This window comes from Dromiciops gliroides, chromosome 3 (genome assembly GCF_019393635.1).
Source record: "Dromiciops gliroides isolate mDroGli1 chromosome 3, mDroGli1.pri, whole genome shotgun sequence".
Taxonomy (NCBI): domain Eukaryota; kingdom Metazoa; phylum Chordata; class Mammalia; order Microbiotheria; family Microbiotheriidae; genus Dromiciops; species Dromiciops gliroides.
In genome coordinates, this window is record NC_057863.1 from 629,884,707 (window position 1) to 629,904,345 (window position 19,639).

The window sequence follows — 19,639 nt, forward strand, 5'->3', positions numbered from 1 at the left end:
TACCCATCAATTGGGGAATGGCTAAACAAACTTTGGTAAATGATGGTGATGGAATATTATTGTGCTATAAGAGATGACAAGCAGGATGATTTCAGAAAGGCCTGGAAAGACTTGTTTGAACGGGTATATAGTGAAGTGAGCAGAACCAAGAGAATATTTTGTGTACAGAGACAGCAATATTGTTTGGCAAAGAACCGTGAATGATTTGGCTATTCTCAACAATACAATGATCCAAGACAATCCCAAAGGACTATTAATGAAACATACCACCCATCTCCAAAGAAAAAACTGATATCGATGGAACACAGAATGTAGCATACTATTTTTCACTTTCTTGAATTTTTTTCTTTTATTCAAGTTTTCTTGTACGAAGTGACTAACGTGGTAATGTTTTACATAATCATACATGTATAACCCATATGTGATTGCTTGTCCCCCAGGGAGAGGGCCACGGGAGGGAGGGAAGGAGGGATAAAAATTGGAACTCAAAACTATAAATAAAAATGTTTATTACTTTTTAAAAAAGAAAAAGAAAACTATCTTTACATATAATTGGAAAAAATGAAAAAATACTATTTTTAAAAAAAGAAACGGGGCATCTTCCTCACCTCTCTTATTTTGTTCACAACCTTTTTGGTAATGACTTTCAATATAACTGCTGCCATTTTTCTATAATGCTGTTGGTTTCTTCCATTTTTAAGTGTGTGTTTGCATCACATAGACTGGGAAGAGCAACAGACTCCTTGAAGTGGTGCAGCAGCTTTGGAAGCTTCATTTTTTATAGAAATTCAAACATTTAAAAGGTGAAAAAATTAAGCTAAGAAAATGATGTCTCTTGTCAGCCCCAAGAGAGAAGCTGATTTGGGGTCAGAACCCTAGGAGGCCTGTTGAAGTGGAGTCAAGTGCCTATGACTCAGGGATGACAGGGAAGTTCTTGGAGGGGGTGGAAGTGGACCGCCAAGGAGAGAGAAGGGCATGGCTTCCCAGTGTGGCCAATGAAAGGATTAGTAGAAAGGAGCTTGAGAGTGCTCTGGAAACAAGAGAGAGAAAGCAAAGCTACGGGGCTCAGTTTTCATGAGAAGATGTTATTAATTGTAGATTTTCACTCCTTGGTTCAGAAGCCCCGGGGTAAGCCATTAGATGCTGGCTTAGGAGGGCCGCCCAGGCATGAGCACCCAAGGCAGTTGCCTTGAAGCCAAGCAGGTGACCTGTGTGTGTCTTGTGGCTTTCCTCAGTACGCCCGAAAGGAACAAGAAGAGGAGGGCAGGAAGAGATATGAAGCTCAAAAGCTGGAACGCATGGAGACCAAGTGGAAGAATGGGGATGTCATGCAGCCTTCTCTTAACCCAGGTAAGAGGCGGCAGCTTGTGGCAGTTATTCCTTTAGATGCTGCTAATCTAGTTACGTAGAGAAATAGCCATTTATTCAGTTAATTGTCTTGGGTCGGGCCATTTGCATTGCTCACTTCACTGCCTTCCTAGAAAAGGGCCAAGCTGCCTGCTCCATGGGCTAAGGAGGAGCCCTGTTTGGGTGTCACGCCATCTGCACCCTGTTAGACCTCTCAGAGTAGAGCCTCCCCTCCCCTCCCCTCCCCTCCCCTCCCCACTCCCAGCATCTCAGTAAAGAGTATTAACTTAAGCTGTGGCAGGAAGGGTTCAGTGAGAGATTGCTGGGGCCGGGCCACACAGGAGGCGCTCAGCAGCCATCCAAGTGCTTACGGGGCACAACATTGCATTATGGGGGATTGTGCTAGATGACAGAGCACAGCCACGGCCCCAGCTTTCTGAGAGCATAACCTTAGAAAGAATACTTGGTAAGGATCCAGTCATGAGAAAAGCATTGCATATTCCCTGTTGGTTGAGTCAGAGTTTGGTTTCTTTTCCCTTTATTGCCCCATCTCTCTCCAGTTGTTTTCTTTGCTCATCTTTTTTGACCAACCCCAAATTTACAAACAAACCAGCAGCAGGACTTTTGTGTTTCCTCTGGAAATGCCTTCTCTTTTGTATAGAGTAACTACTTATGTTCTGTGAATGATTCCACATCACCTGTTACACATATTTCTTCTTAGGATTTCATTCTTTTTTGTGTGCATAGGTGTGGCCTTGGAAAGCAAACCAAGTGTACCCAAATCCAGATGTAAAGAGTAGATTAATTAGGGGTAGTTATTCATATTACAGAGGGCCTCTTCATTTTATGAAAGGATGTTTATCTCAAGTTTCTTTTAAATGGGCGATTCCCTGATAATGATTGTACGCATGATCATTGGCTTTTGAAGAATACAATTTTTTTTTGAAAAACAAGATTATCTTAAGGAGAATTGGAGCTCATCTGTGTCTTTGCCCAGATTTTTACTTTTGTGGATTTCTCTGACATGACTGTTACTTGTACTTTTTACTTCATTTTTGAGTAAGACAAGCATTCTTCAGATCTCTTGGTCTGAAGTTAATGTTGCTGGAGTGCAGACCATTGCTCACTCACTACACCTGCTCTGCTTTCCAAGTTAAGAAAACAGCCTGTAGGTTAATGTTAATTGAAAATTGCTGTTGATGTTAGTGAAGTATGACGAGGGTAGTGTTCCCCCCCCCCCCCCCCAACAGAGCTCTTTAAATATACCCTTCCTCATAGGAAGAGTGGTGTAGGCCATAGAGGGGAGCGAGCTCACAGACCTGGGCTTGTCTCTCTTCTTGTCTGCCTACTTTGTGGACCATGTGCAAGGCACTCGGCCTCTCAAATGGCAGTTCTCTGAGCCTAAGTTTCAGAAGAGGCACTATTTACACTGGAGAAGGGGTTCCTCATTGGCTCCCTCTCCTTACCAAATAATGTCACAGGTCTGGCCCTTAACATTCCTAAGTAGATTATTAATTCCTATCAGAAACAAAAAGGGTAGACCTTGTCATCTGATGAATGATGATGTTGTAGAGCACACTTTGAAAAGCACGAGGTTGGCTGTGACTTGGTGTTAATTATTCTGGGGAGCCAAATTTGCTCATGATTATCAATCTGTTTGCATTCTTTCATATTTTTATTATACTTTTTCCCATATTCTAAGAACCATCTAGTATTTTCTCAGTGATGCCTGATTGAAAATAGGGTGCATGATATTTTTTTTCTTTTTTGAAAAATTAACTAGCACATATATCCTTCCCTCCCCCCTCCTCCATCAAAAAAAAAAAAAAACAACCAGAGGGGGCAGTTAGGTGGCACAGTGGATAAAGCACTGGCCCTGGATTCAGGAGGACCTGAGTTCAAATCTGGCCTCAGACACTTGACACTTACTAGCTGTGTGACCCTGGGCAAGTCACTTAACCCTCATTGCCCTGCAAAAAACAACAATAAAAACAAACAAACCCTTGTAACAAATATACATAGCTAAGTGAAATAAATTCCATGTCCAAAAATATATGCATGAGACTCTGTTGTTGCACTTTTACTTTGTCACTTAGAGGTGGCATTTTGTTTTTTGAGATATTTAGATGAATTTCCTGTTATAACCCTTCCCTTTCTGTGATCTAGTAGGATCCATCTTTCACATTTTAACTTTCCGATATTTTTCTTATGGAAATTTTGGTTTTGCCTACTTTGTTTGCTCCCACTTACTATCAGGGCTTCTGATTTTCTTTCCCAAGAAGGATGAGGTTGGAGAAGAACCAACATATAGACAAGCTGGGTAATATTCTCCTGTAATTGGGTCTTGAGACATAGCCTTAAGGGCCACCATCTGACTGGCATAAGCCAGAAACCTTTCTTTCTTGGCATAGGTTGGGTGAGTTGAATGTGTCTTTATTGGTGTGGAACTATGGCTTGGTCTGGGTGGGAGGGAGTTAGAGAGTAGGAACAATGTATGTACTGTGAATATCTTTAAAAGATATACTTACTGAATCTTTAAGGTAAATTTCTTTTGTTTCAAGGCCAGTGATGATATATGACAATCTTAATAAAAATGATTCTGTTTGGGGGTGGGGGTGATGGTGGTAAAGATATGAAAAGCATGCAATACCTTTTCAGTTTCACCCAGCACATTTTGATTTAGCCTATGTTTGCAGGGCACCAACAGGGCCATAAAGAGAAATATCACCTTTCCTCTCAAAAATCTTCCCAATCTAGAAGGGGGTGATAGGACATCTTTAGGCTTAAAGCCTCTGCAGTTTCATCACTGTGTGTACTTCCTCCATTGATACAGCTTACCATCTGCTTATAACCTGGCCTAAAGTCTGTAAGAGCCACTGTAGAATCTGAAAGAATTCTTCAGTCTGTGACCATTGCCAACAAGCCTTTCCTAAGTTAGTTAAGACGGTCCTTGGACCTCTGATCCAGGTCCAGGACCTCTCTGATCCATCTCCAGATCTGCCCTCCAAGCCTTTGTAGCCTGGCGTGGCTAAGGCCTGTTAGTGCTGATACTGCCATGAGGCTTAGCCGGAGAGAAGACTGGATCACCTCCATGCAACAGAGATGGACTAGAACAGGGCAGGTCTTTGCTTTGTATCAGACACATTTAGTACCATGCCTTCTGCCCCTAGAGTATGAAAGCGCATTAAGAGAATGCAGTACTAGTTCAAAATGATGAACTATTCAATATTTTAAAAAATTCTCTTTTCATGTTTCTAATGCACTTTCTTCTTTACCCTGTCCCCTGAAGCCCCTTCAGATTTGGAGGACAGAGCATGATCTCAGTTGTAGTTAGTCTTTGAGGCCTCTCTACAGACAGCCTGAGTTTCAGAAACAGTTGACCTTATTCCTTCTTCGTTACACTTCAGTCAAGGGGAAAAATAGAATTACCTCAAGGATTTGGGGGAATCTCAGGCTTCTTGACTACAAATGTGAGCTTTATTAAACCCATGTGATATCTGACTAAATGTTTGTTTGGAGCATCTTGGGGTTCATATAAAGTCTCCTCTCTGTGAGTAATAGGATGCAAAATGAATTGGTTTTTACCATCGAGACCTTTTCTGTTAAAATGTTGATGATAAAATGTTGGCATGTTGATTGTTCCCTCCACTTTCAGACTTGCCCCAGCCACTACTGTGCTGCTCATTGGAAGTCATTTCCAGCTAGAGAGAGTTCATTCCCTGCATCTAGGCAGAACCCCACTCAACTAAGTAAGCCTGCCCTATTAGTACCTGTCCTATTTTCTCACCGGCTCAGAGAAGAAAGCTTGGATTAACCTGCCTGCCCTATTGTTAGGGCTTACCCCGGAAGGCTGTAGTTCTTCCTGAAATCCTCCCTAATCTAATTCCGGCGTTCGGCCTTGGCTTTTCTCATCAGTATAATTGCCTTGCATGTGCTGGAGAACTGTTCTAAGTTAGCCTTTGCATTTCTAGACTCCCCCCAACTTAGCTCTCCCTTCTTCTCCTAGATTAGTTTCACATCCTTGGTGCTTCTTTAGGAGCGGTTACTCCAAAGATTAGACATCACTCAGGAGAAGAGCTGCTCATTTAGTCAGGATAGAGGACTTGGATTCAAATCTGGCCTTTGATACTTAACACCTATGTGACCAAAGGCAAGTCGGGAGCCTCTCTCAGCTATAAAGTGAAAGAGATGTTGGAGATCCCTTTGAGCTGTCCTTATCACCCTAGAATTTAATTTAATTCTCTTGGTTTCCTTCAGAAACACAAAATACTGAACATATTTCTCCCCTGCCCCCTTGTTACTTTTCATATGGTAGGTGATCAGTGACCGGTGACTATGGAAGGGGGTCAGCTCTTTTCCTCTGGGAAAGCCCATCATCAGTGGCTCTGCATTTCTTCACTTTAAAATTTGGGAGTCTCTGAATAGAACACATAGTTAATTATCAAAAGAAGAAACTGAAATGGCCGGGGTTTGGTTTAAACCTTAATTAACCCTTTTAAAAAGAGCAGTGGTGACACATCTAGTTGGCATGGGAATTGCATTTTAGATTACCTCCCTTTTGATTAAATGAGTCCTGATGAAACAAGGCTTTACAGTTTCAAAGCCTCAGCTGAGTGGGTTTTTTTTTAAAAAACCCATTTTCAAATTAAATAGGTTCAGAAGCTTTTTTTTTGTCAAGATGTTGCTCTCTTGGTTGATCAAGCACTTGTTAGAATGAGCCAGAGCAGTAGATTTGGAATATGTGGCACTGCAAAGTGAGCTTTCTTCCAGGGCTGTTTGAACAGAGCACAAAACAGATGGTAGCATTTGTTGGTTTCAATGCCTTTTCTGTTTTCTATCCGCCTGCTCCACAGATAGGCAGACTAAAGGTAAGCATCCTCTTGGAGAGGGGTTGATGTCATGGTGTTCAGGAATGGCGTGTGGATGGTGTGTGTCTGTCCGTCTGTCTGTCTGTAAGAGAGAGCCCATCAGTGCCTTTCTTTGCTCATGTCTTTCCCTGTGTCCCCTGGGCCAGGTGGCTGGCTCTCTGTAGGCTTCAGTGTCAGGTGATAGCATGGCGCTCTGGTATACAGATGTTAAGCTGCTGTTAAATGTGCTGTGACGTGTTTGGCGGGGAAACAGGAATGTTTAAGTTGTCAAATGGTAAGTTTCTTCTGTAGAGTGAAATTCATACAGGAAGGAGAGAGGAGATTAAAGCCAGCCACATCCATGGTAAAGAAGCCTCTGCTGGCTCCTTGGAGCCTTTGACAGCTGTTGTAGAACTTTCCTTTAGGCCCCTCACTCTGTGTTGTTGTGACTGTGGGTTTTGAGAACCCTTTGTTTGCACATTGATGGCTCCCACATTGGAAATCACTGCCCCAAGCTCTCAGGATCACAGCTCAGTAGCTAGCTCTCTCCCTGAGCTTTAGCATCTCACTGTAGCAGCAGCACACCCCCCTAATGGTCCCCATTGGATGTGTTGATGGTGCCAAAAACACTCTCCTACAAGGTCTTGCTCCTGGAATGCTCTGATGCCTTAAAATTCTGGCCAAAACTCAAATAAGGAAAGTACTAAATAAATGACAGCTGCGAAGCAAGGGAAAGTCAATGGGGCTGAGGTGAGGTGGTCTTGGAACAATATCTCAGTCACTCTCGGGCTTCTGTGACTGATGGGGGAAAAACAAAGTGGTCCTTTTAAAGCAATGAGACCCGTTTACCAACTGCAGCATCGATGGGAGCCCCACTTGGGCTGTTGTTCAGGTATAGCTCTGCCTAAGATTTTCAGGGTGTGTGGAGAGCAGATATTCACTCCTTGTCTTACCCTTTCCTCTCATGCACCCATGAAGGCTCAAGCACACACACATGCAGCGCTTTCAACTTCCACTTAGAATTTTAATCTCAAGACCCTTTAAAGCTCTGACTTTGGAAAGGAATGTGATTCCCTGGAGTTTTAGAATAAATAGATAAAGTCCCTTTCCCCCATGCTCCACGTGGTGCATTTATGTTCTTAGTATCCTTGGCAAGGAGACCCTTTCACGGTTTGGAAATTACTCTGAGGGCCACATAACATAAAGCCTTGCTGGTTCTACCAGATTTCTTGGGGTCCACATCATCTGCGGGATGAATGAGAACACACCCTTGGTGATGCAGGACCCTATTTCTACATCACTGAAGCCCCGCTTTCTTGCATCTAACCGCTGTCAGATGGGCAAGTTTCAGTATACATTTTTTAAAAGTTGCCTGGTTGGTATTATCACAGCCAGGTACCAAATCCTCAGTCAGAGGACTCTGAAGATACCACTTCATTTCCATTTGAGCCAGGATCCTGAAAGCTAGATGGGTTTTATCTGAATGGTTTCCATCCCTTGCAGGCATATGGTTAGCACCATTTAGAGCCTCAAGGCATTTGCCCTGCTCCTTGGAGAGTTAGATATCCTGGAGTATCCTTTGAGGGACAGAAAGGACCTGGTGCAAGGAGATCCTCTGGGAACAGTGGACTCCACAGCAGCCCAGGCAGGAAGACCAGGCCAAGTGCCTGCCCGTTGTTCCAAAGAAGCTGTCGCCCGGATCGTCTTAGCATTGTTAAAAGCCCAACGCTGGCCTTACCGTTAGCTACCAATGGATTTCTCCCTTTTCATTTTCTGTATTTTACTGGCAGGAGTCTCATCCATTCTTCAAAGACCCCTGAGCCTGTTTTGAAATGATACTTTTCCATGCAGAAATACTCGGAATAACTGTAGCCTGCCCTCTTCAATAACACCCAGACATTCAGGCTTGGTATTGTTAGGATGTTGGGGGATTCTGTTCATTTGGTTTAAGAAACTCAGTGAAGGGGGCAGCTGGTGGCACATGTAACGATTGGAATGACGCCACCTGCTGGATACTTACTGTAGAAGAGTTCTGCCCATGAAGGGAAGGTCTTTGAGGGCAAGACCAGGAGTCAGGAAGTGACGCGGGCTAGTGGGAGGAGGAAGGAAGAGACTGGCGCTCAGTCTCGCGCTCTTGCCTTTGGACTCTGGTGGAGAGCGGAGCTAGAAATGTGCTCTCCCTTTAATAGATAGGAATCTAGGCCTTTCTCTCTCTCTTTACCAAATTCTTCTTTTCCTTAATAAATGCTTAAAAGTCTAACTCTTGCTAAAGCTTATAATTTATTGGCGACCACTCATTAGATATTTTAGACAGACTAGCTAGAATTTTAGCCCTTAACACACAGTGGATAGAACACTGGCCCTAGATTCAGGAGGACCTGAGTTCAAATCCAACCTCAGACACATGACACTTACTAGCTGTGTGACCCTGGGCAAGTCACTTAACCCTCATTGCCCTGCAAAAAAAAAACAAAAACCAAGAAACTTAGTGAAGACTGCTATGGAAGCAGATGTGCCATGAACTAATCTTGATCTTATTTTTTCATTCCAGAGCCATATACCGTCAGCTACAGCCAGTCCACCTTGATCCATCTGGTGGGACCATCGGATTGCACTCTCCACGGCTTTGTGCACGGAGGTATGGAAATGGCTGCTGCTGCTGTTTTTCCATTCTGTTGTTTCTTGGTAATATCCCTCAGGAAACTGTACTGCAGTGTGACCCAATTTAGGCTCTTGTGTTTAATGAAGTACAAATTTAAACTTTAAGAGGTTGCATAATAAATGCCTGAAATGCAGTTGGTTCCTGGCTTTAAAAATTGGAAATGGAAGTCGGCTGGACGAATGCATCACAATGTACCTTTAAATGCCCTTTATTGATTTAGCTGCGTATAGTTTCTTGTTTACTCTTAGTCAGAGGACAAGGTTTCAAATGCTGATGCTAAGAGTAACATGTAAAAAAACTGGAAAAAGGGAGACAGCTAATTGAAAGAGATTAAGCTCTCTAAATAGGCTTGCCAGCACTGAGCAGCAGGCAAAACAGCCTAGACAGGGAAAATTAACCATTTAGGAGGGGGTTCTAGATTGGTTCTGCCAATCACAGGCTGTGTGCCCTTGTACTGTGAGCTTACTAACCTGATGTCTCATCTGTCCATTGGTATCATGAAGAGCCTGGGCCTTGTATCCATGCACTTTCCCCAGAGGGTTGTAGGGCCCCGTTCACTAGCTGCCACCCCTGCAGTCTTTGTGTGCTCCTGTGAGTAGGGATATTAGGCTTCGTTCCTCTAGATGATCAGAGGAAGTGCCACCACCTGATGCTGATTTGCCATGGAAATAGGTTCTTGAGAAGAGACACGTGCCCTCGGTGTGCCTGGGTTTCTGATGTTTAAATGGAAACTTCCATGCTAGAGTAAGCCTCTTATTGCACCTAGTATTTGGAAGTTTTCACCTCAATGTAGCCCTTTTTTGCTTGCCTCCTTTGATCCAAAGGGCATTCCGGCCTCTGGGCTGCCGGCATTCAGGGACTAAGAGGATTAAAAGGCCCATCAGAGTTTCAAGCAGGTATAGAACTATTTCAGAATTTTCCATAGAAGTCTGAGAGCATGGTCTGTGATGCATTCACTGAGGCTCAATGGCCACAAGCGCATTTTGCCCATGTTTGTTTAGGAAGTGTTTACGCAGCAGCTTTAGAATGCGTCATTTGCCTCTATTTTCATGGAGGTTTTGTGCCTGCAATTTCTGAAAATTTTTGCCCATTAATTTTTTTTTTTAACCAAACCCAGTCATCTACTCTGGTATCCAGGCTCTCACCAGGAGCTAGTAAATGAAATGAATACCATATTGAGAATAATTGAAAGCTGTAATTTTCTTGCATTTTCCTATAAAGAACTGTCAACAGATACAGGATCTGAAATAATTTGTATCAAGACTTTTACAGAGCTGTAATTCACTAGATGCCGTTCATAGAAGTAAAAGAAATCAAGCGAAATGGTTCTTAATTCAGTCTTTATTCATAAATTCGGTGCTATTTACCTTTGCTTCAAAAACCCCTGCCTACGATGTGTGAATCTGACAGATTGCTTGTTCCTGATCCTGAGAGACTTGTTTAGGCCTAACCTGGAGGGTGCCTGACAAAACCTGCAGAGATGTAGTGCCTAAGCATGAGTCTGAGGGGTTGGAAATCATAGATTTAAGTCCAGTGGCCCCAAGGAGCTAAACAAGGAGGGTTTAAGAGCCCTTTCTTGGGGACCTGAATTGAATCCAGCCCAGTCAGGGTCAAAGGTAAACACGATGATTGCCCACACAGGATTCCCAGGATAATGGTTTCAGAAAATGTCTCTAAGAAAACTTTGGGAGGATGGAGGAGAAACTTGGGTCCCCTGTAGTGCCCTGGGCTCCCCTTCTTATCTCCCCTCTGTATACCCTAATCTTTGGGCTCAGTGGGAGCAGAATGAAAATGGAGCAGGAGGATCTCTCTGTTGTGAAGATTACCCAGGCTAAGCTTCTGTGTCCTGGCTTTCATTTGGTCTTCATTGCCTCCCGCCTCTGCTGCCCCATTGTTTGAGATTCGCTCCAAAGAAGTCAGCCTTTCCTCCTCTCTTGCATCACTCTGGGTTGAATCTGAGGGTCAGTGTGGGAACATCTCCAAATGATCAGATCCATGTGGCACTTGGACTAGAAGTCTTCCCCTGGGTTTTCAATTGTGCCTCAGTGTTCCAAGGATCTGTGTGTACACTGGATACTGGTGAGATTCCAACCTCTGGGAGTAGTCTTGGAGAGCTGCCTTAGCTAGGCTGCTCCTTGGACGATGAAGATGCAGTCAGGCTTCAGCCTCATCATGGTAGCCTGCCGCCACTTCCCATGGGTACTAGAGCTGTCTGAAAAGCTCCTGTTATCACAGGCTTTGAGATGCCAGGACCCCCTTCCACACCGGGGAACCACCAGAAGAGGACCCTGATGCCTTTTATTTCAGTCTCTGTATTTGCAAAAGATGCCAGGTCTTTTTTTTTTTTTTTTTTTTTTTTTTTGGTGAGGCAGTTGGGGTTGAGTGACTTGCCCAGGGTCACACAGCTAGTAAGTGTTAAGTGTCTGAGGCCGGATTTGAACTCAGGCTCCTCCTGACTCCAGGGCCGGTGCTGTATCCACTGCGCCACCTAGTTGCCCCTACCAGGTCTTTCTTGACTTAAGTTAATGGATTTTTCGAGTGTGTGTGTGTGTGTGTGTGTGTGTGTGTGTGTGTGTGTGTGTGTGTGTGTGTGTGTGAGAGAGAGAGAGAGAGAGAGAGAGAGAGAGAGAGAGAGAGAGAGAGAGAGAGAGAGAGAGAGATGGAGACAGACTAGTTGTGGAGGTTGCCATATCTTTACTTGGTCCCTGAAGTGGTTCCCCTCCCCCTTCTGGCTGCAAAGAAGCTTTAAGATGCCCTGTCTCTGCTGAGATTAGTTTCCATTTGGCAACAAAGAGCTCCTGTCCCCATTTTAGAGAGCACGCGTTGCTTTGTGTGCTGGATTCATGCTGGTACCCCTGCACAAGGGGCGAGCAGTTCTGGAAAGGCAATCTGAGTCACTCCCTATGCTCGGTTGGTGGTAAGAGCACCAGCCAAAACATTCAATTGGAAACACACATTTGCTTGCTCACTGAGCCACAAAGAGACTGACAAGAGCAAGTTGTGGGGTGGGCCCTCCCTGGGTGAGCCAGAGGCCCCCTGGGCATCACCAGCCTCCGGGGGAGCCTCTTCAACATGGGCTCTTCATTTTTAAACCTATTGGTGCCTATATATCCTGCTCTGATGACAGTGGAAATATCTTGTATAGGAAAAACTTTCAATGGGAACCAGAAGGACTAGTGAGCTCCCCGCTTTAAAGTACAGCATGTTTCCCAGTGGTGATAGCTCTTGTTATCTTCCCAGGAGGAGAGAACTTAAGTAAGCAACCTTCTGGGCCCTTTGTGCAGCTGGGGGTTGGTGGGTGGGGTTGAGAATTTGGTTGCTATAGTTACCCTTTATTATCTAGCTGTTATCCTCTTTTAATTACACCATAAAAGACCCTTTGGGAAAAGAATATTAAAAACCCCAAACCTGTAGGTATGAATTTAAATGACAATAGCAGCTTTGTTCTCAAAAAAGGAGTGGCTCCAGTCCCTCATCTCCATGCCTATAACCAGTCTAGGATTGTATTGATCTTCCAGCTTTGTGATCTGATCTAGAAACTTCTTTCTAGGTCTATGGGTCTGCATACCTTTACTTCCTTCCCTTCTCTTTTTCCTTTACGTTTAAATAACTGACTTGGAATAATGAAAGTATAGGGAAGCTTGGTGGTCAGGGAGGCCAGTCCTGTACTACCCTGTCCACCCCTGCAGGGGGATGTTTAGAATTTTCCTTTTCTTCCTCTTTTAAGTATGACATACGCACAAAGCCAAGAGACTGAAAATGGGGGTGGAGGTTCATGTAGGGGAATAGGAAGTGGGGGAGCCCAGGGCAATACAGGAGACCCAAGTTTCTCCTCCATCCTCCCAAAGTTTCCTTAGAGACATTTTCTGAAACCATTTTCCTGGGCATCCCGTGTGGGCACTCTTCTTGTGTACCTCTGACCCTGAATGGACTGGATTCAATTCAAGTCACCAAGAAAGGGCTCTTTTTTTTTTTTAATTAATTTTTTTTCCCCGTTACATGTAAAGATAGTTCTCAACTTTTGTTTATACAAGCTTTCCAATTTCAGATTTTTCTCCCTCCCCCCCTCCCCTAGACAGCAGGTAATCTGATATAGGTTATATATATATATATATATATATACACACATAATAACATTAATCCTATTTCTGCATTAATCCTGTTACAAGAGAAAGAATCAGAGCAGTGATGCAAAACCTCAAAATAGAAAAAAAAAACAACAGCACCCAAAACAAAAGAAATAATATGGTTCAATCAGCATCTATACTCCACAGTTCTTTCTTTCTTTTTTTTTCTTGGATTTGGAGATCCTCTTCTATCATGAGTTCCCTGGAACTCTTCTGTACCATTGCATTGGTGAGAAGAATATAGTCCATCACAGTAGATCAACACTCAGTGTTGATGATACTGTGTACAATGTTCTTCTGGTTCTGCTCATCTCACTCATCATCAGCCCACGCAAGACCCTCCAGGTTTCTCTGAACTCCTCCTGCTCATGGCAAGAAAGGGCTCTTAAACCCTCCTTGTTTAGCTCCTTGGAGCCATTGGACTTAATCTATGATTTCTAACCCCCCAGACTAATGCTTGGACACTACATCTCTGCAGGTTTTGTCAGCCACCCTCCAGATTAGGCCTGAACAAGTCTCTTAGGATCAGGGATGAGCTACTGTGCTGGGTGGGCCTTTAGCAGGAATGGGAATAAGAGATCCTTTTTTGTTTGTTTGTTTGTTTGATTGTCAACCTTTTGGAACTGATTTTCCTGAAAAGTAATTCCATTTCCAAAAAACATTCAGCAAGGCAACATATCAGGGATAGATCTTGAATATATCATCTTCCCACTCGAGGTAGCTGATTGGGAAAAGAAGCCGAAGTCTCCAGACCCAATTTGGAACCCATTCTTGTTTATCTTGAATGGGTCCTGGAGGATCTCCTGGCAAGTGGGATGTGTATGGTGATGCCTTCTGGGATAGGTTTTTGGCAGGCATTTTAGATGGGTGGCTTTGTGCTACTGATAGGTTGGTTATGACCTACACTGTTGGCAGCTTTTCACAATTAGGATTATAAAAAATCTGGTAGGTGGCTTGAACAGATGCATTCACAGTACTTAACAGTGGGATAACAGGATGTGCATAGCATCCAGTTACATCTGTAGGGAATTGTGAGTGTGAATCTGGTCTGTTTAACAAGGTGGTCTCTGGGACTCTAGTGGGGAACACTCCCCCCCCCTCCCCATTAGCTTCCTAGAAAGAATCTTTTTGGGTGCGACCAGGACTATGTTTTACTGGGCTGTAGATGTGTATGTGTGTGTGTGTGTATGTGTGTGTATGTGGGGGGGGGGGAGATTGATTGTCTATAACTGAAGAGTTACATCAGCCCTAGGCAGGAGCTCTAGTGAGTCTTCCTCCCGAATGACATGATGAGAGTGATTGTTGACTATCCCTGGAGGCAAGTTTCTATATTTCAGAAAATGAGTTGCCAGAATTCAGTTGTTTTCTACCTTTTGCAATCTTCTGTCTACAAACATGTCTGTCAGAGACCTTCTTTCACCCCCACCTTTCCTGTCAAGCTTCTCTGCCTTGTGTTTGGGGTCAGTTGATGATCCAACGGAACCTTAGGTTATGTGGGTTGTTTTTTTTCTGCAAAGGAATAATGGGTTAGTGACAGAAGTAAAGCCTCTTGTAAGTCAGGTTTAATTGGCCATTGTTTGTCTCTGTTGACACATTAGATTAGAATTTCTAGCAAAGGGTATAGTGTAGAGTAGTGCAAAGCTTCTTAAACTGTGGGTCGCAGAACTGAATGTGGGACTTGTGAAAAAGTTGGCAACAGTAAAAAGTTATGGATACCTATTTTATATGCCCATATTCCAGGGATCACATAAAAATTTCTTGGCTGAAAAGGGGTCAAGTGAATGGAAAAAGTTTAAGAAGACCCGGTCTTAGAGTATACTTGTCCCCTTGGAAGCAGTGATAAGAAATTAGTTTTTCTTTCACTAGCTAGTAAAACTTGGCCATGATCTGGGTAATAAAGTTGTTGTCTGTGGGCCTTTATAGCAATTTGCCCACTGATCTTTGAGGAAATCAGGAACCTAATCTTTTACCCCATTGGAAAAAACAGCACTTCCAGGAGGGAGTGCCTAAGAAGTGGAAAGGCACAGATACCTATCCCTCACATACCTTGTATTGTGGAATGTAGGCTGGAAGGGAAGAAGTGCACTATGTAGCCCCAGAATGCCGGGTGCAGCACTGAACTCTGCTGTTTCTGTTGTGGTTTTAGCTGGCTCTGGAAAGGTGCTGGGTTTTTTTTTTTTTTAATCATCTCCAAAAGAGGGCAGGGGAAGCACTTCATTAAGAAACAAAAGTTTGAGACCAGCATTCCTAAGAACGTAGAATCTCTTCAGACCCTCATGTAAAATTGTATTTACTTGGAGGCCTTATAAATCTAAGCAAAAGGGCTGAGAAGGGACAAGAGAGCCTGGGTTTATTGTCCAAGTCTGATATGATAGGAATAACAGTGAAGGAATGATAGCTGTTGATAAATGCAGAAGCTCATAGGAGGAACCACTTAGAAAAACCCTTAACCTTAAGTATCTACACACAATATCCAGAGTGTAGGCAACAAGAAAGAGGAACCAGAAGCTGTGATGTGAAGGGGGCAAATCTGACCTTATAGTTATTCCTGAGACTCATTGAGATGAAATCTGTGACTGAGCAGTGGTTCTGGAGAGGGTTACTCTATGCAAAAGAAATTGGGTGGGGGAACGGAGAGTAGAGTCACTGCATTGCACAGTAAGGGATGCTCAGAGGAAGGAATTTAGAAGCCAGAGGAGAGAAGCCTGACGGAAGCATTTGGTGGAAGATCAGGGGAGAGGAAAACAAATCATTTTGACATTGGAGCACACTACAATCTACCTGAACAGCCAAAGAAAATAAATGGCGAATGGGAAAAGATCACATTCCTGGCAGAAAGCATGTTATAATAGTGATGGAGGACTTAAGTTATCTAGACAGCTGCTGGGAACTCCAAGCCGAAAGCAGAGCAGCTAAGAACTTCTTGACTTGCCTTAGTAATCATTTTGTCCTTTTAAAGGTAGAAGGTACCAACAAGGGGAAATTTATTCAGGGTCTAATTCTTACTAACGGTGGGGAAGTCTGGGGATAAGTGATCACTCCTTGAGTTAATGATAGACAGATGAAATCCAAGCCAAGTCTATATGCACCCTGGATTTTGAGAAAGCCAATTCAAAGGATTTAGAGGAAAGATCATTTGGATACTATGGGCTAAAATGCTACTGGAATGGAAGATGGTGTAGAGGGATCAGAAGACACAAAAGAAAGTAGTTACAATGAGGAGGAAAAATGGGAATTATATGAAGAGACAAATGTGGATACACCAAGAAACTTAAATGACTTAGATTTGGAAGCAATGGCAAGTAACAGAGGAGGAATATAAAAGTGTCACAGTGCTACAGAAACAGTGTCAGGAATGTCCTAGCTAAGAATAAACTGAAGATGACAAGAGAAGTAAAACACAATCAGGGGTTGTTGGGGAGAAAAAGGATCAAAGAAGGGGTAGAACCTTCACATGGGGTGGATGAAATGATGGTAACTGATGACAGAGAAGGTAGAGCTTCTCTATTCTAATTTTGCTTCCATTTTCTCTGCGATTAGAAAATGTAGAACAAAAAATGACAGATACATTTATTCCCAAGATGATTAAGAAGCTAGTTAAGAGAGCACTGACATGAATCTGAGTCACCTAACCCAGATGGACTGATATCCTTGGATACTAGAAGAACTGACAGATGTGACATCTGAGCTACTGTCAGTGATATTTGAAAGATAGAAAATGAGAGAGGTACCACAAGACTGATGAAGGGCAAATGCTGTCCCAATATTTTAAAAAAGGAGAAGAAGAGGAAGAAGAAGAAATGGAAGAGAATAGAAAGTATAAACTATAGGCCAGTGTTTTTTTACTTCATTTCCAGGGAAAATCCTAGAATGGCTCATTAAAGAGACGGCTGGCAAATCCCTAGAAAGGAAGCAGTGATTCCAAAGAGCCCATGGGGGCTTCATCAAGGACAGACTCGGCTCCTTTCCTTGTTTTGATAACACTTCTAAGCTAGTAGATGGGGGAACACCATCAACATCATCTTCCTAGTTTTTTTTGGCAAAGTCTTTGCTCTAGTATCTTGGATTGTTCCTGTGGAGAAGATGGAGAGATGTGGACTGGACAGTTAGATGGATTCAGACCTGATTGGGTGTCTGGATTCAAAGGTTTGATATCACTGTGGCAGGAGGACTCCAGTGGAGTACCCCAGGTATCTGTGCCTGGATCCTGTGCTTTTACCATTTTTATCAATGACTTGGATAATAAGTAGCATAGATCATATGTTTATCATACCTACAAAGGATTTGGTGCTGGGAGGGATAGCTAACATAATGGAGAACAGTCAGAGCCAAAAAGATCCTCCGAGGCTAGTAGGGCCCACAAACTATACCTGAAGCTAGTTGTTGTGTGCATCCAATTTGCAGGTGATATGGCACAGGGAAACACTGAATTATATAGCCGGTAAACAAAAAAGATCTTGACAGGTAGAGCATTGGGCCAAATGTAACAAAATAAAACTTAATAGGGATAAATGTGAAATCTTACACTTGGGTACCAATAAGCCATGGTTAAATGGCAGTTCTGAAAGAGCTCTGGAGCACTGAGTGGTCTGCAAGGTCAGAGTGAGCCAGCAGTGGGATGTGTGGACAAAAAAAACCCCAACCAACTGTAATAGGAATTTGGGCTGCATTAAGAGAGGTCTAGCATTCAGGAATAGAGAAATGATGGTTCTCCTGGCCTCTGCCCTTGTCAGAAACTCTCCTCACATGGGGTGTGTGTGCAGTTCTGGCCCTCACAGTTTAGGAAGGGCATTCACAAGCTGGAGAGTATCCAGAAGTGGGCAGCCAGGATGGTGATAGGCAGTGACTTTGGTGTCATATGGGAATTGGTGGAACAGCTGGGAACGTTGAGTAGAAGACTCAGGAGGATGGTAGTCTTCAAGTGTCACATGGAGGAAAGATGAGACTTGTTCCTTTTGTCCCCAGATGGCAGAACCAGGAGCAATGGGTGGAAGGACATTTTTTTAGGTGCAAGGTCAAGGAAATCTTCCTAACAATTCGAGCTGTCTCAGAGTGGCATAGACCATGTCGGGAGGCAGTGGGTTCTCTTTCTCTAGAGGGCCTCAAGCAGAGGATGGATACTTTTTTTTTTTTTTTTTTTTGGTGAGGCAATTGGGGTTAAGTGACTTGCCCAGGGTCACACAGCTAGTAAGTGTTAAGTGTCTGAGGCCGGATTTGAACTCAGGTACTCCTGACTCCAGGGCCGGTGCTCTATCCACTGAGTCACCTAGCTGCCCCAATGGATACCTTTTGTGTAGGGGTTAGATTAGATGACCTCCAAGGTCCTTTCCAACTCAAATCCTGTGATTCTTAACTGTGAGCAATTTCCATAGGCCTATTTAGAAAGCCCCTTCAAGTTTTGTTTCTTTGCTTCAGTTTCCTCTGCTAGACCCCTAGGGATTAGAAGATTGCCTGGGGGGAGGGGGCAGCTAGGTGGTGCAGTGGATAAAGCACCGGCCCTGGATTCAGTAGTACCTGAGTTCAAATCTGGCCTCAGACACTTGACACTTAATAGCTGTGTGACTCTGGGCAAGTCACTTAACCTCCATTGCCCTGCAAAAAAAAAAAAAAAAGAAGAAGAAGATTGCCTTACACCACTTGGGGGAGAATTTCTTATACTTATAAAACACCTGAATACCAGGAATGAGACATCCCATTCACATTGCAATTGCCCACCTACATGTGACCTCCCTGGCCTAATGATGGTGCCTGTTTCTCTTCAGCCACCTTTGGGTGCTCCTCCACCTCTCTCTCTCTCTCTCTCTCTTCTCCCCTCCCCTCCCCCCAGCTGATAGGCCAAGGCATTGCCATTGCTGGGGGACAATCTAACTTTCTTGAATTCTAGGTCACATAGTCAGTTTAGAAAGCCTTCCACTGGAGATGCTTACTTCTGGGGTTCTGTAGCTAGGATCTCTTATGTATTTTTTATTAGGATTCCCTTCCCAGTTGGCCATGAAGGTTAGACACCTTCTAATATCCTCATTTACCATGATGAATGAAGGAATGAACAATCCATGGATAATAGCACTGATCCTTATCCCACCCTACACCTTATCATAAAAATAGCTCTTCACCATCAAAAGTTTGGCATACTTACTTGGAAAATGTACTCTGTTATGTTGTTTCCAGCCAGAGGCAGCAATCCATGAACAGCACGTTTTCTACAACTTGAAAAATGCTTTTCTTAAACATGGAATGACAAAATTAGCTCAGTCTTATTTCAAACCACAGGATAACCCCATAACCCAGGCGAGTCTGAAACAAGTGAAACATCAGCATGTGAAATGGTATGTTGAAAGCCTCCTTGCCTTGGCCAAAATCACAGAATTCCAGGCATTGTAAAGGGACCTTCTGAATACCCCTAAATAGTAATTGCCTCCACAACGGCCCTGACCTATGGTTGTCCAGCCTCTGCTCGAAGGCCTCCACTGAGTGGCACCCTTTCCTCCTTCCCCCCCTCTCCCCTGGCCTCTCCAGGGAGCCCCTTCTACTTTGAGATGCCTCTAGTTATTAGCAAGGTATTCCTCCCAGCTAGCCTCCCTTAGGTCGGATGCTTTTTCCATCCATTGGTCCTCCTTGTGCTGTACTCTGGGGTCAGAGAGAACAAGTCTAACCTT

At 43.6% G+C, this 19,639-nt stretch overlaps 1 protein-coding gene across 3 annotated transcripts in view; it reads left to right on the forward strand.

The window, feature by feature from the left end:
• The window catches only part of ACOT7 (acyl-CoA thioesterase 7), a 166,636-nt gene that overhangs the window by 88,762 nt on the left and 58,235 nt on the right, over positions 1–19,639 (forward strand). For 2 of the 3 annotated variants that reach the window (XM_043998764.1, XM_043998763.1), the window contains exons 5-7: positions 1,236–1,350; positions 6,201–6,215; positions 8,746–8,832. In XM_043998764.1, coding sequence (XP_043854699.1) covers positions 1,236–1,350; positions 6,201–6,215; positions 8,746–8,832 — 217 coding nt within the window. The remainder of the gene's footprint in view (positions 1–1,235; positions 1,351–6,200; positions 6,216–8,745; positions 8,833–19,639) is intronic. The other variant, XM_043998765.1, reaches the window with a different exon arrangement.